Source organism: Aquarana catesbeiana, linkage group LG02 (assembly GCF_042186555.1).
Source record: "Aquarana catesbeiana isolate 2022-GZ linkage group LG02, ASM4218655v1, whole genome shotgun sequence".
Taxonomy (NCBI): Eukaryota; Metazoa; Chordata; class Amphibia; order Anura; family Ranidae; genus Aquarana; species Aquarana catesbeiana.
This window is the reverse complement of record NC_133325.1, coordinates 526950623-526978488: the sequence shown is the minus strand read 5'-3', so window position 1 is coordinate 526978488 and position 27866 is coordinate 526950623. Positions and strand designations below refer to the sequence as shown.

The following is a 27866-nucleotide window of genomic DNA, read 5'->3' as shown; positions in this document are numbered from 1 at the left end:
CTTTATGATATATATTTTTGATTTCACTATCATGCACGGAAATTTACAATTTATTTATTTTTTAATCAATTAATGTCACCAATTCTTACATACAAGCTGTAAGCACACTTATTTCTGACTTTTTATTTACATTTACACGGATATTGATGTTTGTTTGTGCAGCTACAGTTTTTGCTTTTTATGGTCATATTTTCTAGCGCGGTTTTTTCCTACGTTTACTCCAAGTGAATACCACTGGTGCTCACACACTTTCTATCGGATATTAAAATTTCAATAAAACAAGATCAACCGCACTTAGCTACTGTATACACTCCTTATAGCAACTCACTATTCCACTATGGCTCCATTCAGATGGCACATGAGGCATGTTAAAAATATATTCAAAATTTATTGTGGTATTTCACTCACATGAGAACAGGAGAATCACGGTATAGAGTAACAAAGATGGCGACACCACAAGTTCCACCAGCGTGCGCAATGAAGTCAGAAAGCCTAAACTTCACCAATGCATTTCCACCACACATTGTCATCGTCAGGGATGGAGATTGGCTGGCGACATCAGCAACAGCATTTATATAGTAAACAGTGTAAAGGAGCCGTAGCTGTGCAAATCTTAATACTGCTATGAAAACATGCTGATTTACTCAAGAATTATATCAACTAGCATACATGTTATATCCAAAAATGTAAATGTATTTTATTGGGATTTTATGTCATAGAACAACACAAAGTGACACAGAATTGTGAAGTGGAAGGAAAATGATAAATGGTTTTCAAAATGTTTTTACAAATAAATATGTGAAAAGTGTGGCGTACATTTGTATTCAACCCCTCTGAGTCAATATTTTGTAGAACCACCTTTTGCTGCAATTACAGCTGCAAGTCTATTTGGGTATGTCTCTACCAGCTTTGCACATCTAGAGTGATATTTTTGCCCATTGTTCTTTGTAAAATAGCTCAAGCTCTGTCAGATTGGATGGAGAGCGTCTGAACAGCAATTTTCGTTTCAATATTTTTTACTGAAGGTTTTTAAAAAGAGTAAAAAAAAAAAATCTAGATAATTGAATAATGCACAGTTTACACAATTTAACCCCTTCCCGACCAGCCGTCGCAGTTGTACTGCTGCAGGTTGGCTCCCGTAGGCGAAACGACGCAACTGTATATCGGTTTGCCTTTTGACCACTAGGGGGCGCGCGCACCCGCGGTGCCACGCCGGAGCCGATGTAAGTGCCCGGTGGGCGCGATGACCACTGGGCACCCGCGATCGCTTGTGACAGAGCGAGAACCGGGATCTGTGTGTGTCTTTCAGGGGAGTAGAGACAGATTGTGTGTTCATACTAAGTATGAAGACTGATCTCTCTCTCCTCCTAGACAGTCCCATCCCCCCTACAATTAGAACACACCTATGGAACACAGTTAACCCCTTGATCGCCCCCTAGTGTTAACCCCTTCTCTGCCAGTGACATTTATACAGTAATCAGTGCATTTTTATAGCATTAATCGCTGTATAGTTGTCAAAGTTCCCAAAAATGTGTCAAGTGTCCAATTTGTCCGCCGCTATATCGCAGTCCCGATAAAAATCGCAGATCACCGCCATTACTAGTAAAAAAAAAATAATAAAAATACCATAAATGTGTTCCCTATTTTGTAGACGCTATAACTTTTGCGCAAACCAATCAATCTTATTGCGATTTTTTTACCAAAAATATGTAGAAGATTACATATCGGCCTAAACTTTTTTTTAATTTGGGATATTTATTATAGCAAAAAGTAAAAGAGATTTTTTTTTTTAATTGTCACTCTTCTTTTGTTTATAGCACAAAAATAAAAACCGCAGAGGGGATCAAATACCACCAAAAGAAAGTTCTATTTGTGGGAAAAAAAGGATGTCATTTTGTTTGGGTACAGCGTCGCACAACTGCGCAATTGTCAGTTAAAGCGATGCAGTGCCATATCGCAAAAAATGGCCTGGTCATTGAGCAGCCAAATCTTCTGGGGCTGAAGTGGTTAAAATGCTATTATATCAACAAAAGAAAGGGTTTGCATTTGTGAACTGCAATTTTAAAGTCTTGCCACAGATTCTCAATTGGATTTAGGTCTGGACTTTGACTGGGCCATTCTAGCACATGAATATGCTTTGATCTAAACCATTCCGTTGTAGCTCTGGCTGTATGTTTAGGGTCATTGCCCTGCTGGAAGATGAACCTCGGCCCTAGTCTAACAGGTTTTCTTCTAAGATTGCCCTGTAATTGGCTCCATCCATCTTCCCATCAACTCTGACCAGCTTCCCTGTCCCTGCTACAGAAACGCATCCCCACAACACGATGCTGCCACCACGTTTCACAGTGGGGATGGTGTGATCAGGGTGATGTGCAGTGTTAGTTTTCCGCCACACATAGCATTTTGCTTTTAGACCAAAAAGTTTAATTTTGGTCTCATCTGACCAGACCACCTTCCATATGTTTGCTGAGTCCCCAACATGGTTTCTCGAAAACTGCAAACGGGACTTCTTATGGCTTTCTTTCAACAATGGCTTTCTTCTTGCCACTTCTCCATAAAGGCCAGATTTGTGGAGTGCCTGACTAATAGTTGTCCTGTGGACAGATTCTCCCACCTGAGCTGTGGATCTTTGCAGCTCCTCCAGAGTTACCATGGGCCTCTTGGCTGCTTCTCTGATTAATGCTCTCCTTGCCCCGGCCTGTCTGTTTAGGTAGACGGCCATGTCTTGGTAGGTTTGCAGTTGTGTCATACTCTTTCCATTTTCAGGTGATGGATTGAACAGTGCTCCGTGAGATGTTCAAAGCTTTTGATATATTTTTTTAGAACCTAACCCTGCTTTAAATTTCTCCACAACTTTATGCCCGACCTGTAGGGATGGGCCAAACACCCCCGGTTCAGCTTGCACCAAAACAGAGGGGATAATTAGAACGCTCTTTCACATCGAGTTTATCTGGAGGGGTATATTTGTGGCACACGGACAGTTGAAGTGTTCTTAGATAAGCTGACTGTGGATGGCTGCCAGCTCGTGACAGGCTATAAGTAAATTTGTGGAAGGCAAAGACAGAAGGAGAGCAGCGCCATCTAAGTTTAGCATTATTAAGACATTTTATTCCATAAAAGACAATTGGTAACACACAAGATGTATGAGATGTCAGCGTATGTGGGATAAATAATGTGGTTCATCCGCTCATAGGGAAAGCTCCTCCCCGCTCCCTCTACAACCGGAAGTGACGTACACTGCTGTCTGTGAGCTGTCCTGAGTGTCTGGAAGCGCTGGGAACCACCGACATCCCTGGACCCATCAGCTGCCTCTTCACCAGAGAGAAAATCGTCTTTCCTATAAGCGGATTAGCCACATTATTAATCCCACATGCGCTTTGGGGAAGGGGGGGCTCTGCGCCAAAGCAGCTTGTCCCCATGTTGATGGGGACAAGGGCCTCTTCCCGACAACCCTGGCCGGTGGTTGTCGGGGTCTGCAGGCAGGAGGCTTATCGGAATCTGGAAGCCTCCAGTTCCTCCCCCCATGTGAATGGGTAGGGTACATTGTACCCCTACCCATTCACCAAAAAAAGTGTCACAAAGTAAAAACCACAAGAGACAGTTTTTGACAATTCATTAAACAAAGTGTCCCGTATTGTAAATCCATCTTCAATCATGCCGCCCAATGGACTCGCTCCCGGCGACTGCTGTGTCTTCACTTTGACAGCTCTTATATAGGCAAAGGCGGGGCCACCCCTGATGTAACCAGATGACCCTGCTCCCTCTGAGGTCACATGACGTCATAATGGGGCGGGGTCACTTGGTTACATCACCGGGTGGCCCCGCCCTTGTCTATATAACAGCTGTCAAAGTGAAGAGACAGCAGTCGCCGGGAGGACTCCCATGGAGGCGGAGCTTTTTGTTTTTTTTTCTACTTTTCGGATTGAAAAGATGGATGTGCATCAAGGGACACTTTTTTTTCTCTTTTAATAAAGGATTTGTCAAAAACCATCCATTGTGGTTTTTACTTTTTGACAATTTTTTTGGGTGAATGGGTAGGGGTATGATATGGCCGATACCAATTCACATGGGGGGGTGGGATCTGGGGGCCCCCTTGTTAAAGGGGGCTTCCAGATTCCTATAAACCCCCCACCTGCAGACCCCAACAGCGGCCTGGTATGGTTTAGAAGGGGGGGGGCGCTCACTCGTTCCCTCCCTTTCCTGGCCTGCCAGGCTGCATGCTCGGATTAGGGTCTGGTATGGATTTTGGGGGGGACCCCATGCCATTTTTTCTTAATTTTGGCGTGGAGTTCCCCTTAAAATCTATGCCAGACCCAAAGGGTCTGGTATGGATTTTGGGGGACCCCACGCTGTTTTTTTCTTAACTCTGTCATAAGGTCCCTTTAAACCCCTTCAATACACTGTATTATATACTCTGCACTGTACTATATAAGCTGCAACGTATTATATATACTACACTGACGGCACTATATACTCTGCACTGTATTATATATACTACACTGACTGCACTATTTACTGCTCATTGTATTATATATACTACACTGACTGCACTATATATTCTCCACTGTATTATATATACTACACTGACTGCACTATATACTCTGCAATGTATTATATATACTACACTGACTTCACTATATACTCTCCACTGTATTATATATATTACACTGACTGCATTATATAATCGGCAATGTATTATATACACTACACTGATGGCACTATATACTCTGCACTGTATTATAAACACTACAATGACTGCACTATATACTCTGCAATGTATTATACAGTATATACTACACTGACTGTACAACATACTCTCCACTGTATTATATATATTACACTGACTGCATTATATACTCTGAACTGTAATATACAGTGGGGACAGAAAGTATTCAGACTCCCTTAAATTTTTCACTCTTTGTTAAATTGCAGCCATTTGCTAAAATCATTTAAGTTAATTTTTTTCCTCATTAATGTACACACAGCACCCCACATGGACAGAAAAACACAGAATTGTTGAAAATTTTACAGATTTATTAAAAAAGAAGTATTCAGACCCTTTGCTCAGTATTTAGTAGAAGCACCCTTTTGATCTAATACAGCCATGAGTCTTTTTGGGAAAGATGCAACAAGTTTTTCACACCTGGTTTTGGGGATCCTCTGCCATTCCTCCTTGCAGATCCTCTCCGGTTCTCTCAGGTTGGATGGTAAACGTTGGTGGACAGCCATTTTTAGGTCTCTCCAGAGATGCTTAATTGGGTTTAAGTCAGGGCTCTGGCTGGGCCATTCAAGAACAGTCACGGAGTTGTTGTGAAGCCACTCCTTCGTTATTTTAGCTGTGTGCTTAGGGTCATTGTCTTGTTGGAAGGTAAACGTTTGGCCCAGTCTGAGGTTCTGAGCACTCTGGAGAAGGTTTTCATCCAGGGTATCCCTGTACTTGGCTGCATTCATCTTTCCCTTGATTGCAACCAGTCGTCCTGTCCCTGCAGCTTAAAAACACCCCCACAGCATAATGCTGCCACCACCATGCTTCACTGTTGGGACTGTATTGGACAGGTGATGAGCAGTGCCTGGTTTTCTCCACATATACCACTTAGAATTAAGGCCAAAAAGTTCTATCTTGGTCTCAGACCAAATAATCTTATTTCTCACCATCTTGGAGTCCTTCAGGTGTTTTTTTAGCAAACTCCATGCGGGCTTATATGTGTATTGCAGGAGAGGAGAGGAGAGGCTTCCATCGGGCCACTCTGCCATAAAGCCCCGACTGGTGGAGGGCTGCAGTGATGGTTGACTTTCTACAACTATCTCCCATCTCCCGACTTTATCTCTGGAGCTCAGTCACAGTGATCTTTGGGTTCTTCTTTACCTCTCTCACCAAGGCTCTTCTCCACCGATAGCTCAGTTTGGCCGGACGGCCAGCTCTAGAAAGGGTTCTGGTCATCCCAAACATCTTCCATTTAAGGATTATGGAGGCCACTGTGCTCTTAGGAACCTTAAGTGCAGCAGAATTTTTTTTTTGTAACCTTGGCCAGATCTGTGCCTTGCCACAATTCTGTCTCTGAGCTCTTCAGGCAGTTCCTTTGACCTCATGATTCTCATTTGCTCTAACATGCACTGTGAGCTGTAAGGTCTTATATAGACAGGTGTGTGGCTTTCCTAATCAAGTCAAATCAGTAATCAAACACAGCTGGACTCAAATGAAGGTGTAGAACCATCTCAATGATCAGAAGAAATGGACAGCACCTGAGTTACATATATGAGTGTCACAGCAAAGGGTCTGAATAACTTAGGACCATGTGATATTTCAGTTTTTCTTTTTTAATAAATCTGCAAAAATGTCAACAATTCTGTGTTTTTCTGTCAATATGGGGTGCTGTGTGTACATTAATGAGGAAAAAAATGAACTTAAATGATTTTAGCAAATGGCTGCACTATAACAAAGAGTGAAAAATTTAAGGGGGTCTGAATACTTTCCGTCCCCACTGTATATATACAGCCTTATATAGTGTGGGGCGTGGTCGTAGCCCCTGAGCCATGATTGGTAATAAAGATCGCTGAATACAAGTGCACGCCACACTTTTCAGATATTTATTAAAAAAAAAAATTGGAAACCATTTATCATTTTCCTTCCACTTCAGAATTATGTGCCACTTTGTGTTGGTCTATCACATAAAATCCCAATAAAATACATTTACGTTTTTGGTTGTAACATGACAAAATATGGAAAATTTCAAGGGGTATGAATACTTTTTCAAGGCACTGTATATCCTATAAAAAAGGGGAGGGGGGTATTCAAGCAAAAAAAACTAAAATAAAAATTAGATATCATAATGACACTTGAGGCTCAATTTACTTAGGTCCCCTGGTGTCATTAATACAAATTACAGCCTCCAAAAGTGGAAGGTTGGTGTTTCAGTTCTTCTCATGAAAAGAGAATGTGAGCTTTGTTTGGAGCTTGAGGCTGGTTGCTTACGAAAGGGACCCTTGGACTCTGAAGGTGTCGCTGGCTTCCAAACTAACATTTTTCTTAAAGAGGTAAAAATAGTGCTTTTCTCTTTCTGGATACATCCAAGGATGGTCCAAATAAGCATTAACCCTTAAAGGGCAGTTTCTCAATATGCTTCTTGCAGAGTTTCCCCGATCAATACTTAAAAGGACTGTAAAAGGCAGAAGGTTTTATCTTACTGCATTCCATGCAGTAAGATAAAAAGCCTTCTGTGTGCAGCAGCCCTCCTCACACTTACCTGAGGTCCCTCTCTATCCTGTGATGTCCACGAGTGTCTCAACTGTCTGAGATTCTCCTTCCTGATTGGCTGAGTCACAGCAGCGATGCCATTTGCTCTCGCTGCTGTCAATCAAAGTAATCTAGCCAATAAGGGGAGGGAGGGGGCGGGCAAGGTCAGGGCTCTGTGTCTGAATGGACACAGGGAGCTGTGACGCGGTTCGGATGCCCCCATAGCAAGCTGCTTTCTGTGGGGGCACTCAACAGGATGGAGGGGCCAGGATCACAGAAGAGGGACCCTAGAAGAGGAGGATCAGGGCTGCTCTGTGCAAATCCACTGCACAGAGAAGATAAGTATACCATGTTTGTTATTTTTATAGGGAAATATATGAGCCTTTATAATCACTTTTAGTCATAGGATCCTTTTCATGTGGACAGACATACTGACCACTTGTGCTGCCCCAACGGGGCATAGAATTTATATAGATTGTTCTTATTTAGTTCACATGCTGCCATATAGTGACCTTTTGTGGTAATGCACTTATGACCCACTTCCTTTGTTTGTAATGCTCCACCCTTCTTCCTGTTATTGTACTTCCTGTGTCATGAATGCAGCTACAAGCCACATGTAGCAGGGCACATGTATTCTGCATTGTAAGCTACAGACAATATCATCTTTTGACTGCATAAATACCACAACCTATTCATCTGTTTGTATCCTGTCATCTGCTGTAATCTGATGTTTAGAATAAAAGCACATTTGTGGATGGAATCTGGAATTTGGTGAGTTCAAACATTCTGATGAGGATTGTCCTCAGTGATTATATCTTATACGGGCCAGGCATAGAGGTCTCACAACGGATAAATCGCTTCACGATGATAGGAGTCAGAATAGTCAAAAGATGTATAGAATTCTCACAGCCTGATGTGTATATGTGTGCGCCTGATCTGCAATCAAGCTCAGTGCCATCAGCCATCTTGCACATGGTCACACGAGTTTACTGCATCTCATGTGAATGTTAAAAACTGTTTCTCTACAATGAACTGCGTTACCCCACCTGTCTAAGCTGCTGTTTGTCTTCTTAAAGAGACAGTACCATTTCTTGCAAAAACGTGAAAAATATCTAGAAAAGACTCTGAGCACCCTTTTGTGGCTGAACCAACGCAGATTCATCATGCCTCTGAACCCGCAGATGTACAGGGAGCAGATTCTGCAGATATTGCCAAACAGAGTGTAAGACCCAAACGTACAATAAAACCTACATAGAAACTCAGAGAAAACTATGTAGCCACTAGAGATGAGTTCTCCAGCAATCTGTCAGACTTATGGGACACTGCATGTCAGTTTTGTCACACTTTAATGAACTAAGTGACTCTATAGATCGCTTATCTGCCGCGTATGAACGCTATCAGCGGCTGTTTGCAAAATACACAGCTTTCTTGCAGGATTGTAACATAGAGGATTCTTCAGAACTGACCAGGGCTGATGCAGTAAACCAACAAAGGGATCTCAGCATAAGGCAGAATGCCCAGCGTAAGGCAGAACTCCGCATTGCTGAACTGCAGGAGACCAGATCTCACAGATCCACATCAACCAAGCACACTACACGTTCTTCTAGATCCTCTAGAAGTTCAACATTAAGCGATAAGATAATAGAGGCCCAGTGCTGATGCGGAATCAAAAAAAGTGCTAAGCTCCTCTGCCAGAAGGGAAGCAGAACTAGAAACACAAAAGGCAACACAAAAGGCAAAGATGGAAGCTCAACAAGCAGAAATAGAGGCAACGATGAAAGCTCAAAAAGCAGAAATAGAAACACAAAAGGCAAAGATGAAAGCTCAACAAGCAGAGGCAGATTCCCAATTAAAGATTCTGCAAATGGAAAGGGAGGAAGCAGCTGCCCTAGCAAGGCTGAGAGTCCTCGAACAAGCAATGGGAGAAAGTGCTCAGACTCAGACTGGTCCATCCCAGCGGAACTGCAAGACCCAGTTGAACGCACCAGTGAATATGTATTAAAGCATAATGTTTGCAATGATACAGTTATCTCCTGTATGTCTTACTAACAACACTGTTCTGACTCTCAACACAGAGACTTCTCAGCTCCAAATGCCTGAGCCTCTTCAAGTCTACAACACAAGTGCATCTATGCAGCAAACCGCATCACCTCTTGCTGAAAACAAGGTGACTTCCAGTGACAAGCCGCAGCTCAAGCCACAGCCAGCACAAACCTTAGGGACTACACCACAGTTAAATGCTCTTGCAACATCATTTCATCCTGGTAAACCTCACCCTACTTCACCAGAGAACTTTCACACTCAAGGGGTTCCACAAGTTACTTTGGCACCGAAGAGTGAGAGATCAGACTTGAATGACTTCGCCAGATACAGTGCCTTGCAAAAGTATTCACCCCCCTTGGCTTTTTACCTATTTTGTTCCATTACAGCCTTTAGTTCAATTTTTTAAAATCTGAATTATATGTGATGGATCAGAACACAATAGTCTAAGTTGGTGAAGTAAAATTAGAAAAATATATACATAAAACTATTTTTCAGAAATAAAAAACTGATAATTGGCACGTGCGTATGTATTCACCCCCTTTGTTATGAAGCCCATAAAAAGCTCTGGTGCAACCAATTACCTTCAGAAGTCACATAATTAATGAAATGATGTCCACCTGTGTGCAATCTAAGTGTCACATGAGCTGTCATTACATATACACACCTTTTTGAAAGGCCCCAGAGGCTGCAACACCTAAGCAAGAGGCACTACTAACCAAACACTGCCATGAAGACCAAGGAACTCTCCACACAAGTAAGGGACAATGTTGTTGAGAAGTACAAGTCAGAGTTAAAAAAATATCCAAATCTTTGATGATCCCTAGGAGCACCATCAAATCTATCATAACCAAATGGAAAGAACATGGCACAACAGCAAACCTGCCAAGAGACAGCCGCACACCAAACCGGGACCGGGCAAGGAGGACATTTATCAGAGCGGCAGCACAGAGACCTAAGGTAACCCTGGAGGAGCTGCAGAGTTCCACAGCAGAGACTGGAGTATCTGTACATAGGAGGACAATAAGCTGTACGCTCCATAGAGTTGGGTTTTATGGCAGAGTGGTCAGAAGAAAGCCATTACTTTCAGCAAAAGACAAAATGGCAAGTTTTGAGTTTGCAAAAAGGCATGTGAGAGACTCCCAAAATGTATGCAGGAAGGTGCTCTAGTCTGATGGGACTAAAATTTTACTTTTTGGCTATCAAAGAAAACGCTATGTCTGGCGCAAATCCAACACATCACATCACCCAAAGAACACCATTTTTCAGCAGTCGGGACTGGAAAACTGGTCAGGGTTGAGGGAAAGATGGATGGTGCTAAATAACCTGTACCACTCTGTGTGTGATTTGAGGCTAGGATGGAGGTTCACCTTCCAGCAAGACAATGACCCCAAACACACTGCTAAAGCAACACTTGAGTGGTTTAAGGGGAAACATGTAAATGTGTTGGAATGGCCTAGTCAAAGCCCAGACGTCAATCCAATAGAAACTATGTGGTCAGACTTAAAGATTGCTGTTCAGAAGCGCAAACCATCCAACTTGAAGGAGTTGGAGCAGTTTCTCAAGGAGGAATGAGCAAAAATCCCAGGGATAAGATGTGGCCAGCTCATAGAGACTTATCCAAAGCGACTTGGAGCGACTTGGAGCTGTGATAGCCGCAAAAGGTGGCTTTACAAAGTATTGACTTTAGGGGGGTGAATAATTATGCACATTGACTTTTTATGTTAAAATGCCAAGGGGGGTGAATATTTTTGCAAGGCACTGTATATGATACGCCGTGAGCTCATTACACTACCCTTTCAAGGTTTGACGACTGTCCGGAGAGCTACAGGGTACAGAGATCAACCTTCAAAGCTGCCATTGCTGATCTCAACCTTACTATCAAGGAGGAACTTGATTTTTCTCATAAAGTGGCTGGGGCCAGAATCTGCAGATCGTGTTAAAAGACTGAGAACAGTGCACGTTGACCACCCAGATGCAGGTCTTGTTGCTGCATGGGCAAGACTTGAGCAAGCCTATGGTAGCTCTGAAGCCATAGAAAGCACTCTATTCAAGAGACTACAAAACTTCCCAAAAATAGGGAACAAAGACTATCGCAAGCTCCAAGATCTGAGTGATCTCCTCATGGAGCTGGAGTTGGCAAAGACAGACCCACATCTACCTGGACTAAGCTTCCTGGAAACTGCTCATGGTGTCAATCCAGTGGTGTCTAAACTGCCATACGGTGTGCAAGAGAAGTGGGCACAACAAGGCTCAAGGTACAAAAGAGACTATAACGTTCTTTTCCTCCATTCGCATATTTTTGCAGGTTCATCAGTTCATCGGTGATCAAGCCTGGATGAGAAACAATCCCATTTTCAGCTTCAGTGAACCCAACTTGCCTGCTTCATCATCATCATCAAGGTATGATACCATAGCAGCTAAATGTAGAGACGTTAATAGAGCAATATCTGTTAAAAGGACAGACATCTCACCACCCGTATCCTCTCCTGCTCACCAGAGCGATTCGGGTGACAGAGATAAAGACCCTAATTGTCAGTGCCCTATTCACAAGAAGCCTCACCCCCTAAAGAAATGTTGTGGGCTTAGGGCAAAGACGTTACAAAAGTGCAGGGAGATGCTTCAGAAACTTGGAATATGCTGCAGGTGCTGTGCTTGTTATGGACATTTTGCCAAAGACTGTAACGTTGTCATCAAGTGCACAGAATGCAGTAGCGACAGACATGTTACAGCTATGCACCCGGGCCCACCTTCAGACAATTCACAGCAGCCTCCTACCTCCAGCCCTGTCTCAAGTCATGGTGGGGAGCAACAAGGTCATGCTCCAGCTCCAGCTAATGTTTCTTCTTCATGCACAGAAGTCTGTACAGAAGGCTTGGATCACAAATGTTGTACTAAAATATGCCTAGTCAATATATACAGAAGGTGTCAACCTGAGGAAGCTATTAGGATGTATGCCATAATAGATGAACAGAGCAGCAGATCCCTGGTTAAGCCTAAATTCTTTGAGATCTTTGGTATAGAGGGACACGCATCACCGTATACTCTCAGAACCTGTTCTGGTCGTAAAGTGACCTTCGGTAGAAGGGCCGATGGGTTCATGGTCTCTCATATCAATAAGGGAGAGGGCATACCCCTACCAACATTAGTCGAGTGTGACCAGATTCCAGACGAAAGGGAAGAAATTCCTACTCCAGAGGCTGCATATCACCATCCTCACTTGAGGCACCTTGTTAATGAAATTCCTGCAATGGACATGAATACTGAAATCTTGATCTTGCTAGGAAGAGACATTCTCAGAGTACACAAAGTACGCAAGCAGTGCAGTGGACCTGATGATGCCCCTTACACACAAAAACTCAATCGAGGCTGGGTAATCGTGGGCGATGCATGCTTGGATCGAATGCGTACGTCACCCAAGATCCACTCCTTCAAAACTTACATGTTAGGAAACTGACGTGCATCCCACTTCAAACAGTGCCCTCGCCATTATGAAGTAAAAGAGAATCCTCTTGACATCATCCGAGTACCTGATGTCACTCCTAATCTTTGTGATGACAATCTAGGTACCACAGTGTTTTGTACTACAAACGATGACAACAAAATAGCCTTGTCAGTCGAAGACAGAGAGTTCATTAAAATAATGGACATATCATCTGTACAGAGAAGTCTGGGCCTATGGTGGGACTTATTAAACGACACCTTCGGTTTTCGAGTTAGCTCTGCAGATAAGCCATTTACCAAACGTGGTGTTCTGTCAGTAGTGAACAGCCTATACGATCCAGTGAGATTCATAGCTCCCATCACCAAACAAGGTAAATCCTTTTTTAACAGTAAAGTTTTTTATTTTATTAAACATTTAAGACAGTACAAACAATGCCAGCATTATTTGAGGATCCATCATAAGTTAACAGACTACAATCTTATAGCAGTACATGTATAAAATTTACACTTCTCCATTCTATATAATAATGTTATGAACACAATCTTAATCAAAGTCTTAACCGGGGCCAAATCCTATACAGGTTGTAAAGTTTGAAATCTTCATATAGCTTTTCCTTGATGGGATAATATAAGGAGACCTCTAGATACATCAGCAGGGTGCTATTGATCAGTCTGCCCTACCACCTCCCAGATTAGAGGGAGGGGGGGGGGGATGATATAGATACCTGGGGTCTCCCCCAACATCTGGGGTCAACCGCATGCATCTATCCAGCTCGACCACACCTTGTCAAATTTTTGGGGACAATTCCTGCTCTCGTAGGTTAAACGGTATAGTGGCAGTGCATTATTTACCGCAGCCTCCCATGCACCTTTAGTAGGGGCCTCTTTATCCTTCCACTTGAGGAGTATTTCTCTCCTTGCATAGAATATGGAGTATGTTAAGCATTGTTTAATATAACGGTCCCCCTCTATGTCTTCCAAGTGACTGAGTAATAGGACCAAGGGGTCCACAGGTACCTCAGCTCCACACACCACCCCCAGCTTGTCTGCCACTGCGTTCCAGTATGGATGCAGCTTGGGACAGGACCAGACCATATGAAAAAATGTTCCCTCTTCTAGTTCGCATCTAGTACAGGTGGGACTCTTCTCAGGGTAAATTTGTGCTAGTGTGTGTAGTAGGCTCTGTGGATAAACTTTAATTGAATAAATCTATCCCTGGCTGCAATCATGGACGGGATAAACGTGGAGAGGCATTCCTCCCATTCCTCTTCCCCAAGCGAGGGAATATCCGTCTGCCATCTGACTCTGGTTCTGTCAGTTTTAACATCGTGGGCCACTGTTAAGTATAAATACAGAGAGGATAGAGGCTTCTCCAGCGTCCCCGAAATCAGGAGACGCTCGATGGAATCCGGTTCGAGCGCCACCCGATCAGGAAACTGGGCCCTGAGAGCATGTTGCAACTGCATGTGTCTGAAAAGGAAGGAGTTTGGTAGATTATGGGCCTGTTGCATCTCTCTAAACGACTGTACTCTTCCCCTTGACATTACTTGTTTTAGTTTAGTGATGCCTCGCCTAGCCCACGCCGCCGGGTCCGGGACAGTGAAGAGGTGCGGGGGCATAGGATTAGCCCACAACGGGGTGTGTGGGGACACAGTAGCTGGTTGTAATAAAGCTGCCCTAGAGGACCTCCAGACCTGAATGGTGGTTTTCATAGGGCCTGTAACAGCAGGAGTGGCTTTTATTCCTCTATACGGAAGATTGGAGAGCGCCGCGTAGGATCCCACAACTGCCGCCTCTAATGTAACAGCCGGGTTTTGGCGGGGCTGCGAGAACCACCACCTCACCGTCACAAGGACGGCCGCCCAGTAATATATTAAGAAATTCGGTAGGGCTAGTCCACCACCAGACAGGGGAAGGTACAATATAGCCTTAGCTACCCTTGGGGTTTTCCCCGCCCAAATGAAAGAGATCACCACGCTCTCCAATCTACGAAAAAAGGATTTAGGTATCAAAACCGGGGTTTGCCTAAAATAATATAAAAATTTTGGTAGGTAGATCATTTTCAATAAATTCCCCCTACCAACCGGGGACAGGGGAAGAGACCTCCAGGTGGAGCACTTTTGTTGCAGCTGAGGCAATAATGGGTAAACATTCTTGTCTAGGTACCCCTTTAACTCACCCCCTACACGCACTCCCAGGTATGTGAACTCCCCCACCCACTTCAATGGAGTGTTTGTGTCTATAGGTGGTAGGGAACTACAGAGGGGAAAAAGCATGGATTTGTTCCAATTAATGCGGATGCCCGAAAAACGACCGAATGTATCGAAGAGGGCCAGAGCTGCATGCAGGGAGTCATAGGCATCCGCTAGATACAGGAGGGAGTCATCCGCATACAACGAAATTTTCTCGGTGACAGCTCCCACCTGTATCCCCCTGACCGTTACGTCTGCTCTAAGCAGGATAGCTAGCGGCTCAAGTGCCATGGCAAAGAGGGCCGGGGAGAGTGGGCATCCCTGCCTCGTGCCCCTCTCAAGGGAAAATTTATCCGAGAGGGTACCATTAGTACGGATGCGAGCCGTAGGTCTGGCGTACAGTAATCGGAGCCAGGTCAAAAATTTAGGCCCAAAGCCAAACTTGGCTAGGACTGCCCATAGGTAGCCCCACTCGACGGAGTCAAACGCCTTCTCCGCGTCGAGTGAGGCCACCACTCCCGAGCCCCTCTCCCCAGCAAGAGCTATATGCGTGTGTAGTCGTCGGATGTTAATGTCTGTGCCCCTGCCAGGCATAAAGCCTGTCTGGTCTGGATGAATTAGGGCCGTGATCACCATATTGAGTCTATTGGCAAGGATCTTTGACAGAATCTTGGTGTCTACATTAAGTAGAGAGATGGGGCGGTAGGACGAGCATAGGGTTGGGTCCTTTCCTGCCTTGGGGATGACCACAATCACCGCTTCATACATCGAGTCGGGAATAGATTCTGCAGCCATAGACTTCGACAATAAGGATTGAATTTTGGGGGCCAGCTGTTCTGCGTACATTTTGTAAAGTTCAACTGGAATGCCATCTGGGCCAGGGGTTTTGCCCGTCTGCATCATTTTAAGTGCTTTTAGAATTTCCTCAACACTAATGGGAGCATCTAATTTATTAGCATATATAGGGGTAAGGGTCGTTATGTCAATATTGTTCAGGTAAGCCGTTAGTTCCGCCGGCTCGTAGTCTGTCCTAGAGCGGTATAAGTTCTGATAATAGGAGGCAAATTCCTTATTAATGTCCACTGGGGAGGTGAGCACAGATCCCCCATCATCACAGATTTGTCCTATCGACATCCCCCCCGAGTGCTCTCTAGAGAGCCACGCCAGTAGGCGACCCGTCCTCTCTCCCTGCTCGAATATCCTCTGCTTTTGGTGCAATAGTTTCTTTTGGGTTAATGAAGTTCGTAACCATGAGGGTCTCTCTCAGAAGCTCCTGCAGTCTCCCATATTTCTGGGGGTCCGGGGAGCTAACATAAAGAGCCTCCTGTCTACCCGCCTCCATCTCGAGGCGTGTAAGCTCCCTTCTCCTGTCCCTGCGAACTCCTGAGATAGGAGCAGATCCCTCATTCTCCATCCAGTATATCTCCAACTCCTGTCTATACTTCGGCTCTACCTCCGCATCCGAGATCCAGTACCTCGACAGGCGCCAGAGTCTATCAGATGGGACCGTCGAGGCATCCAGATCCAGGAGAAGCGGGGCGTGGTCCGAGATCCCCCGGGGGAGAATTGTGATTTCACGAACTCTAGGCAGGACGGAACCCCCCGCGTAAATCAAATCGATTCTCGAGAAGGTTCCGTGCGACGCAGAGTGACAGGTATATGCCTTCTCTCGAGGGTGCTTCCACCTCCACAGATCAAACATACCATAGGTGGCCGCCCACTCTGCAAGCCCCTGTGAGGTCGCACCAGTGGGGGTCAGTCTATCCAGACCTGCGTCCGGTACTAGGTTAAAGTCTCCCAAAATTACTACATTTTCCGTCGAAAAATTCCGCTATTTTCACGGTTACCTGGTTCAGTATTTGAAGAGAGGCCGGGGGCGGTAAGTATAGGCCCACAATAACCCATGGAACATTGTGGAGCAGGGCATGTAACATCACATATCTACCACCCGGGTCCAGAGCCAGGTCAAGGAGCTTGAAGGGGAGTGTCTTAAGAATTAATATGCTTACTCCTCTTGAAAAAGAAGAATGTGTCGCATGGTAATGATACCCTACCCACGGTTTTTTAAGACTAAAGGTCTTCTTTCCCACCAAATGTGTCTCCTGGAACACACACAAGTGGGGACGGTAAGTTTTAACAAACTGAAAGACCAGTGAGCGCTTCACCGGAGAGTTTAGACCCCGTGTGTTCCAGGAGAGCAGTCTAAGGGAGGTCATCTGTGCAGTTCAAAATTATGGTAGGATCTATGGGAGAGACCAGCTCCTTGACCAGGGATCCGGGCCCAGGCAGGCCAAGCCAGGACCCTAGGCGGCATGGATAGTTTGCAGGTAGTCTGCTGGTAGTACTGTCATAAACAAAAAACCGTAAAAACAAAATAAAATAAACAACACAAGTGGGTCTGCAACTGCAGTCCAATTGAAGCAAACACCCCCCCCCCACACCGCCCCCCCCCCCCAACACGGCAGGAGGGGCCTCATTCCCATCCAACAAAAGAAGGGGAAGGCTCAGAGCCAACATGAGGGCAATGCGCAAACGGCGCTCAGCCTTTCACCGGCAAGTTAGCTTCTTGTTATCCGGCACGGATATTTTAGTGTGAATCACCCGGGTCCCCGGGGGCGCTTACTTAAACTTCTAAAGTGGCTTGCCATATGGCTACCCCTGCCATCATTATATTATATCCTGGGTCATCACCATGCCCCCCCCATTATAACAGGAGATACCATACATAGAAAGTCCTGGTCAGACAACTCCAGAGACAGGTTCCGCATCTCCTCTCCCCCTCACCCCTCTCAAAGCAGCAACAAGGATAAGTCTCTTCAGTGTAAGAAGAGGGATAAGAGAAGGGAGTATGCAGCTGCACCGAATCCGGAAGGGCGCCGCGACGACCAGTGGAGGGAAGGTGAGTCCCGGGTCAGATCAGTCCCTTAGTTATAGGAGCCATCCAAAACAGGGGGAAGAATGTGGACAGACAAGGCCTGGGTTATGTGAAAGGTTCCAGGATTTCCATCAGCAAGTAGGATACTATTACCCCCCTCCTCCGGAGCCCCCGTGAGCAGGCAGAGTCAGAGGGGGAGTGCGCCAGGTTCTCTCTGAAGTATTTCGCGCGACCCCCCGAGTGGCGCAGTGAATTGAGGTGGATCATGAGTGTCTAAACCACCCACCAGAGGGTGTCGCTTCACCAGGTTTGGTTATCCCCAACCTTGCATGGCACATATGCGCCTGTATGAAGGAGTGTCAGCAAGAAGGGTCAGTCCTGCATTCCTGTAAGCGCATGTGAGGTGTTAAATCCAGGGTTAAGTCAGAGGGGTAGCACATAAGCAGATCAGCAGTATCAGGATTCAGGGGCGGAGAGTCTCAGCCCACGCCGCTGCATCTCTGGGCGATGTAAAAAATTGAACTTTCTCTCCATCTTGGACCCTCAATCTGGCAGGGAAGAGCATGCTGTACTTCACACCCTTTTGTCTCAGCATAGCTCTGACTTGATCGAATGATTTGCGGCGGCGCTGAGTCTCCACCGAGTAATCTGGGAATATAAGCAGGGTTGCATCACCATGTTTGAGATCTCCTTGTAGTCTCGCTGCGCGGAGGATCGTGTCCCGGTCTCTGTAGTGCAGAAGCTTGAATATGAAAGTGCGCGGTGGCGCTCCCGGAGGTCCTCTAGTCGCTGGCATCCTATGAGCCCTTTCTATAGAGAAATGGAGAGAGAAGGTGGCCCTGGGGAGCAGCTGAGGCAGGAGCCCCTCCATAAATGTGACCGGATCGGCCCCCTCAGCACCCTCTGGGAGGCCAAGGATCCTCAGATTGCTCCTCCGATTGCGGTTCTCCGCGTCCTCGGCCCTATTTTCCAGGTGTTTAACTTTCAGCTTCAGGGCCTGGATATCTGCATGGTGTTCCCTTTGTGTATCCTCTATATCTGACACCCGTCTCTCCGCCTCAGATACCCGGTCCCTGAACTTATCCATGTCTCTACGGATAAGGGCGGTCTCCGTCTGTACATGGTCAATTTTTGTGGTTAGGGTCGCCTGGCAAGTGGTTATGGCCAGCATTAGGGCATCGAAGGCCGCGGAGCCCGCCTGTATAGCTCCGTCAGGAGGGGAAGCTGCTGGCGACGCCATCTTGGATGCCTCGTGTGGTGCGGGTCTCGGGACAGAGCGGGTCCTCACCGGGGTGCTATTGTACCTGTGCTGGCTCGATTTCCTGCCCGCGGGCATCGCCCAATCCACCCACCAAGCCTCCTGAGGCGATAAGGTCCACTTTTACGATCCTTCACACTAGGATAGCTGTAGGATTAGTGGCCGGAGACGGGAGCTCAGCTAACACACGTCTGCTCCCAGCGCCATCTTGGACACGCCCCAGGTAAATCCTTACTTAGACAGTTCTCAGAGACTATTAAAGATTGGGATGCTGCACTACCAATAGACCAGCTTTCAAAGTGGGAATCCTGGGAACAATCTCTACATGCCTTAGATGGAATCCGTATACCACGCTGCTTCACATCTTCTCAAATGCATCTACTGAGGCCATAGCAGCTGTCGCTTACCTCAAGGTAAGAGATTCTTCTAATCAAGCCCACATAGGGTTTCTGTTTGGGAAAGCTATGTTAGCACCTAAGCCTGAACACACTATTCCCAGGCTTGAACTTTGTGGGACTGTGCTAGCTGTAGAAATAGCAGATTTCATACTGTGTTAGCTAGACATTCAGATAGATGACGTCAGATTCTACACAGACAGCAAGGTTGTTCTGGGCTACATATACAATCAGACTAAAAGTTTCTATGTCTATGTCAGCAACCATGTAGAGATAATCAGGAAATCATCTAAACCTGAACAATGGCATTATGTTCCATTTGAAATTAACCCTGCAGATCATGCCACCAGGCCAGTGTCTGCAAGTGTTTTTGCAAATTCTTCTTGGTTAACAGGTCCTGAATTCCTGCTGGATCATTCAGAAAAACCACAGCTGATGACTTCAGTCTGATGTCTTCAGTCTTCTAGAACCTGACAAGGATCCAGAGATTCGTCCTGAAGTTAAAACCCTCATCACCAGAACTGAACAAAGACTCATCTTGAGCTGTCAACGCTTTGATTGTTTCACCAAGTGGAGAAGGCTTGTACGCACCACCGCAAGGTTAGTTCATATTGCAGATTGCTTCCTCACAAAGTCCACAGATGCTCACTGTCAAGGCACGTGTGCCAAAAGCTTCTATCTGCAAAGGACATTGCTGAAGGTGAACTGATCATAATACACAGTGTACAACAGAGTTTCTTTAGCTCAGAAATTAAATGTATCCGTGACAAGAGGGACATAGCAAAAAATAGCCCAATTGCCAACCTGAATCCATTCATTGACAATGATGGTATGTTAAGGGTTGGTGGACGTTTAAACAAGGCTGAGTTGAGTGAGCAAGAACAGAATCCTCTCTTTTTACCTGCTTGCCATTACATCGCCACTTTGCTCATACGGCACTACCATGGAGGGGTTAAGCACCAAGGTAGACACTTCACAGAGGGTGCCATAAGAGCTGCAGGCCTTTGGATTATAGGAGCAAAAAGACAGATCACAGCTACACTGCACAGCTGTGTATAGTGCCGCAAACTGGGAGGGAAACACCAGCAACAGCAAATGTCAGATTTGCCAGCTGACAGATTAATTACTGACCCACCTTTCACTCATGTTGGTCTGGATGTCTTTGGGCATGGATGGTAACAGCCTGCAGAACTTGAGGTGGCCAAGCAAATAGCAAATGATGGGCAGTGCTGTTCACTTGCATGAAGTACACATTGAATTAATGGAATCTATGGATGCCTCAAGTTTCATCAATGCTCCAAGACAATTCCTAGCCATCAGAGGACCAGTCAAGACGCCGAGATCTGACTGTGGAACTAATTTCGTTGGAGCCTGTTGAGAGTTACAGCTCAACTCTAGGCCAATCCAAGACTTTTTAGCTGAAAAGGGCTGTACATAGATTTTCAATCCTCCTCATTCTTCCCACATGGGCGGCTCATGGGAGAGAATGATAGGCATCACATGTAAAATATTGGATTTTATGTTTATGGACTTTAATTCCGCAAGACTTACCCACAAGATTTTAACTACCTTCCTAGCAGAGGCTTCTGCCATAATCAATTCAAGACCACTTGTTCTAGTGTCCAAAGATCCAGACACCCCAACTGTCCTTACCCCAGCTATTCTTCTTACCCAGAAGCTTGGATCTGTTTCTGTTCCACCTGAAAACTTTAAAACAGGAAATCTGTGCTATGACCAGTGGAAGCGAGTACAACACCTCGCCAACTGCTTCTGGAATCATTGGAAGATGGAGTATCTTTCTACTCTGCAAGGACGCAGGAAATGGCAACAGCTGAACCCTAACATACAAGTTGGAGATCTTGTTCTGCTTAAGGACCAGCAAGCTGAAAGAATCGAATGGCCCATGGTACTTATTGTAAAGAGCATTCCTAGTGATGATGGTAACAATGGAAAGTTTGGGACTTTGAGTAAGGCACAGGGTTGTGCCTCCATCCCGGGTTCAAGAAAAAAGGGGGGGGGGGGGCAGGCAATGGGACTTTGAATGAGGCAGGAGACAGATTGGGGTAGGATTAAAATATATTCAATTTGATTATATGTAAAAAATATATTGGTATATATCACATGTAAAGGGTTACGTGTGCATACGTACATGACATAGCCTACATAATGCATGTGTACAAAAGACAGTCACCATGATATCTAAGCAATAAATAGCTGTTACAAATGTCATATAGAGATTAAACATAAACCGGGAAGCACAGAACATGATGTGAAGGGTAAGTATAAAAAATATATGATGCATCAAAAAGTTGATCAGAGTGGGATCCTATTGAAGCAAAGTGGCTGCATCCATGGTGTCCGACGCGTTTCTGTGAATACACTTCCTTAGGGGCGGATGCTATAGGATTTCTGAAATAACAAAGTATGAAGCCATCAAAAGATAAAAAAGTGCAGCCAGAAAGGACAATGTGTCAATTTCTGGGTACTTACGATGTGACCAAGCTATGGTTCTGGATCCTACCTGTGATTTCGAGAAGAAAGTGTCTTGAACTTTAGTTGATATAACTTGAAGCCTTAAATTAAGAGTTATGGTTATTGCATTATATGCATGTTCTTTTTATGTCTTTCAGGTCTTTAAGACATCTAGCAAATTACACTGTTTGTTATTTTCAGTTGCATAACTACTGTTCTGATGTATATAGTGACATTTATGCCAGACGGGAAGTGTGCTGCCCCAATGGGCCATAGACTTTATATAGATTGTTCTTAACCATTTTCTATGGACATTTTATATTTAGTTCACATGCTGCCATCTAGTGACCTTTTGTGGTAATGCACTTGTTTCCTTTGTTCTTTTTCCCTTATGTTATGACACACTTCCTTTGTATGTAATGCTCCACCCTTCTTCCTGTTATTGTACTTCCTGTGTCATGGATGCAGCTACAAGCCACATGTAGCAGGGCACATGTATTCTGCATTGTAAGCTACAGACAATATCATCTTTTGACCGCATAAATACCACAACCTATTCATCTGTTTGTATCCTGTCATCTGCTGTAACCTGATGTTCAGAATAAAAGCACCTTTGTGGATGGTGAGTTCAAACTATCTGATGAGGATTGTCCTCAGTGATTATATCTTATACGGGCCAGGCATAGAGGTCTCACAAGGGATAAATCACTTCACAACAATTGGAGTCAGAATACCACTCCTGAAAGCTCTCTTAAGGAGTACTCCAAGGCATCACCTGGGAAGCTCAGGGCTCTCAGAAAGTTATTCAGAGAGCCGCTCCCAGCAGGAAGAAGGAAGCTTAAAAGGGACTTCCAACTCCTTATACATGGCGTCCTTAAAGGCTTAGACATTACCCACTGGGACAATCAGGGTCTTATTAAATAGGAAATGGCTGGGTAACCAGTTGGCAAACCTCATTTCTTGTAGAATTTTTTCTTCATGGGGTACTGGTGAGCAAACTGTGCGAAAACAGTCGGCATATAGTACACCCTGCAAATGAGGGGCAATCGGACATACTTGGGAATTTCTGGTAGCGGATAGGACATAAAACCAAAGACATTAGGGAAAAAAAATTCTGGTAGTAACTATTTAAGGTTAGTGCAAACCAAAACTGCCAGGAACCACTGTGGTCTTCTGGGTCTGAGACAACCCTTGACCTGAGATTCCTCTAGGGGATACGCATCTACAGAGAATTCTTAAAACTCAGTGGCTTCCACTTCTTCCACCTGCTGATGAAAAACTCTCTCTAATGCCTCATCCACCTGCAAAATGGGACGAAAGAAGGGATAGTGCCCATATTTGCATCACAGGTGTTCCAGGCTAGTGAAAACCCATGAGAGCTGGTTTCGCAGTCCATAAATGGCTGCAGAGAATTCCCCCCTTGCCACATAGGAAGTAGAGGATTGTGCCCCTAAAACAGTGGAGGTACCAGATAAAAGCAGGGATTTAGAACCAATCTGACCCATAGGGAAGCCACTGCAGGGCAAACTTTGCAAGGGGACCACTCTACCTGATAAAGGACTCTGGGAGTGACAATTGTTCTTCTACCCACCTCTCTGCCTGTGTGAAGCCATGGCTTGCTGAGGATGATAGGCCTGTAACCCAGCGAGAAGCAACCACTTAGCTTGAAGGAGTATCATCCTATTTGTGAACACTAAGGTGGTAGCACCCCCCAATAATGCAAGTGCCCCTTTATTTGCTGTGCTCCGGTAATAAGAAGTCAGCTCAGTCAGGGATCGAGGACTGCATGCACCGTTGACCAAATAAGTATAAGTAAATGAGACAGAAAATGGTGCACAAGCATACGCAGTAGTGTGCAGTGATGTCACAGCACATGCTCCGTCCAGCCCACCCCTCTTAAACACTGTCACGACCTGCATTATCACCCCAAAAAGGGGAAAAACACATATTTCAGAAATTGTACCTGTTCTTAAGAAGTTGATTAATTGGCTGGGAAACTGGTGTAAGAAGAAGGGTTTTTAGGCACCTTCAGGACTTGGCTAGCTTTTCAGTTGGTTGTATGTTACTTAATATCTTCTAAAATATAAACCTGTATCAACCATACAGCATTGAAAGTGAGTATCGAAACCTATGCATATTTTTAGTCAAAACTTTGTGAAAATATTTGAAATTGCATTAGTTATTACATGAAACAACTAAAACTACATTTGCTTTTTGTTCAATTCTTTGCTTAATATAACAAACATATTAAGGGTACTTTTAAAAACAAATTTTCAAATAAAAACCTCATGTGCTAAAAAAGCATAAAATCATATTAGTACAAAAATTATAATAAATTGTTTTATCGTCTATATTAAAGTTTAATTACCTCTGGATATGAATGAGATAATACTTGATACCGATGCTACAATTAGGAAAATTTGCATGCATGTATGTGTATATTATATCTATTTTTTAAAATTTAATGTGTATCTAACCTTGATTTTGCGATAAGCGTTTTTATCCGTTCCACCTTCCTCTGCTTCTCTTGCAGTTCCTCTGGGCTTAAAGGGCTCTCAGGTTCCATGTCAAGGTAACGCTCTGGAATTAGCACCTTGTTTGGAGTGGACAGCTGAGATACAGAAATGGGCATACAAAGGATGATACATACAGAGCAACTCATGCAGATTTAATAGAAGCTCCTATATTATATTATTAACACTTAAAAGGAAAAGGTTTGGGACTTTAGATAAAGCACGTGACACATACCTGGTAATGTGGTCAAATGCGCGATGGCACATTTATTCTATCATATACATATACAGTGAGTGAGTACACCCCTCACATTTTTGTAAATATTTTATTATATCTTTTCATGTGACAAAACTGAAGAAATGACACTTTGCTACAATGTAAAGTAGTGAGTCTACAGCTTGTATAACAGTGTAAATTTGCTGTCCCCTCAAAATAACTCAACACACAGCCATTAATGTCTAAACCGCTGGCAACAAAAGTTAGTACACCCTAAGTGAAAATGTCCAAATTGGGCCCAATTAGCTATTTTCCCTCCACAGTGTCTTGTGACTCGTTGTTACAAGGTCTCAGGTGTGAATGGAGAGCAGGTGTGTTAAATTTGATGTTATCGCTCTCACTCTCTCATACTGGTCACTGGAAGTTCAACCTGGCACCTCATGGCAAATAACTCTCTGAGAATCTGAAAAAAAGAATTGTTGCGCTACATAAAGATGACCTAGGCTATAAGAAGATTGCCAAGACCCTGAAACTGAGTTGCAGCACTGTGGCCAAAACCATACAGCAGTTTAACAGGACAGGTTTTACTCAGAACAGGCTTCGCCATGGTCAACCAAAGAAGATGAGTGCATATGCTCAGCGTCATATCCAGAGATTGTCTTTGGGAAATAGATGTATGAGTGCTGCCAGCATTGCTGCAGAGGTTGAAAGGGTGGGGGGTCAGCCTGTCAGTGCTCAGACCATACGCTGCACACTGCATCAAATTGGTCTGCATGGCTGTTGTCCCAGAAGGAAGCCTTTTCTAAAGATGATGCACATCAAAGCCTGCAAACAGTTTGCTGAAGACAAGCAGACTAAGGGCATTGGCTACTGGATGATTACTGTGGTTTGATGAGACCAAGATAAACTTATTTGGTTAAGATGGTATCAAGCGTGTGTGGCGGCAATCAGATGAGGAGTACAAAGACAAGTGTGTCTTGCCTACAGTCAAGCATAGTGGTGGGAGGTGTCATGGTCTGAGGCTGCATGAGTGCTGCCGGCACTGGGGAGCTACAGTTCATTGAGAGAACCATGAATGCCAACATGTACTGTGACATACTGAAGCAGAGCATGACCCCCCCCCTTCGGAGACTGGGCCGCAGTGCAGTATTTCAACATGATAATGACCCCAAACACACCTCCAAGACGACCACTGCCTTGCTAAAGAAGCAAAGGTAAAGGTGATGGACTGGCCAAGCATGTCTCCAGAACAAACCCTATTGAAAATCTGTGGGGTATCCTCAAATGGAAGGTGGAGGAGCGCAAGGTCTCTAACATCCACCAGCTCCATGATGTTGTCATGGAGGAGTGGAAGAAGACTCCAGTGGCAACCTGTGAAGCTCTGGTGAACTCCATGCCCAAGAGGGTTAAAGCAGTGCTAGAAAATAATGGTGGCCACACAAAATATTGATACTTTGGACCCAATTTGGACATTTTCACTTAGGGGTGTACTCACTTTAGTTGCCAGTGGTTTAGGCATTAATGGCTGTGTGTTGAGTTATTTTGAGGGGACAGCAAATTTACACTGTTATACAAGCTTTATACTCACTACTTTACATTGTAGCAAAGTGTCATTTCTTCAGTGTTGTCACATGAAAAGATATAATAAAATATTTACAAAAATGTGAGGGGTGTACTCACTTTTGTGAAATACTGTAGATATCATATTATCGTAATTCATATATAAATATATATATATATATATATATATATACACATATACATACACACACATACACAGAGGTCATGAATAACATATTGCAGTATAAATTATAATTGTTGGGGGCTGGCTTGTAATCCACATCATAAATTATATATACTGTATATTTAAATCATTAATGATTACAGAAAGTTCATAATAATCTAAGCTGTAAACGCATGATTATAATGCATGACGCATGCGTTTAATGGAATTCACACTATCTGCAAAAAACATAAAGATACCAATGTAGATTGATGGTTAACTCAAAAAAGAAAAAGGGGGGGGGATATATCCATCCCCGAGTTACTTACAAGTCAGTTCCATATTCAGCATGCAGTGTTGCAAATTGAGGGCTGCAAGGGATCTGTCTGTCCCAGGAGTTATGGCAGTGGCCCATGGAAAACCAAGGTACACACGTGCAAACCTCCAGAGGGCTATGGGTCTCCATGTCATAGTAATTATAAACGCAGATGACAACTCTAGTGAATTTCTGTAAAGAATATTGAATTGTGAATGACTATAGTAGGTGGTTCTGTGTGCTAAAATAACAAAACCTACAGTATGCCTAATAATAGGATGAAAAAAAATGGAGAACGTGTGGGGAAAATAAGTGGTGGTAAACCACAGGCCAAGTGTGGGATGAATATAGGCATCAGAGGACTGACAGACTTAGCCTGGGTTCACACATGTGCGGTGCGAAATGAAGCTCAGGTTTCACTGGGAAGATGAAAATCAGTTGTTCAGAAGTTCATCTGTGTTTTAACTGCGGATCAGTGAGCAGGGAGAGGGGGAGGTGTAGTGAGGAGAAGGAGAAAATCCATGTTCAAAACGCAATGCATCTGCGAATCAGATGCGTTCCCATAGAAGATAATGGGCTTGTAATTCGCACCGCAATGCCCAGAAAAGGCAGGCGTTTTTTGTGCAATGCACAGTGCGAATGGAACGCACATATGTGAACCAGATGCATTCATATGAATGTATTTTAAAATGTCCTGCGAATTGGAAGCGGTGTAAGCCGCATCTAATTCGCATAGGTGTGAACGGGGGGCTAAGGGAAGACATGGTACTAAAGGAACCCATATAGAAAAAGAGAGACTCCCAGACCAATTACCTGGTGATTTCACGTTAGCAACATATTCCGGGTGTGATGTGCAATGTCCTCAGAATAGAAAGAAAAAAAGATTGTCTAATCCAACTGGGGGTGATATATATATATATATATATATATATATATATATATACATATATATACACACACATATACATACTATATTCATTCCCCACTTGGGTTGTGGTTTACTTGCACTTATTTTCTCCACATGCTCTCCATTTCTTTTCATCCTATTAATAGTCATATGTTTAAATGTTTGTTATTTTAGCACACAGCACCACCTACTACATTATATTCATTCACAATTCTGTATTCTTTACAGAAATTCACTAGAGCTGTCACCTGCGTTTATAACTACTATGATATGGCGACTC

General features: G+C 44.2%; 1 protein-coding gene across 5 annotated transcripts in view; it reads right to left on the bottom strand.

The window, feature by feature from the left end:
* The window catches only part of PLEKHA6 (pleckstrin homology domain containing A6), a 1624617-nt gene that overhangs the window by 301052 nt on the left and 1295699 nt on the right, over positions 1–27866 (bottom strand). For all 5 annotated transcript variants that reach the window (XM_073615840.1, XM_073615839.1, XM_073615838.1 and 2 more), the window contains one exon: positions 24388–24521. In XM_073615840.1, coding sequence (XP_073471941.1) covers positions 24388–24521 — 134 coding nt within the window. The remainder of the gene's footprint in view (positions 1–24387; positions 24522–27866) is intronic.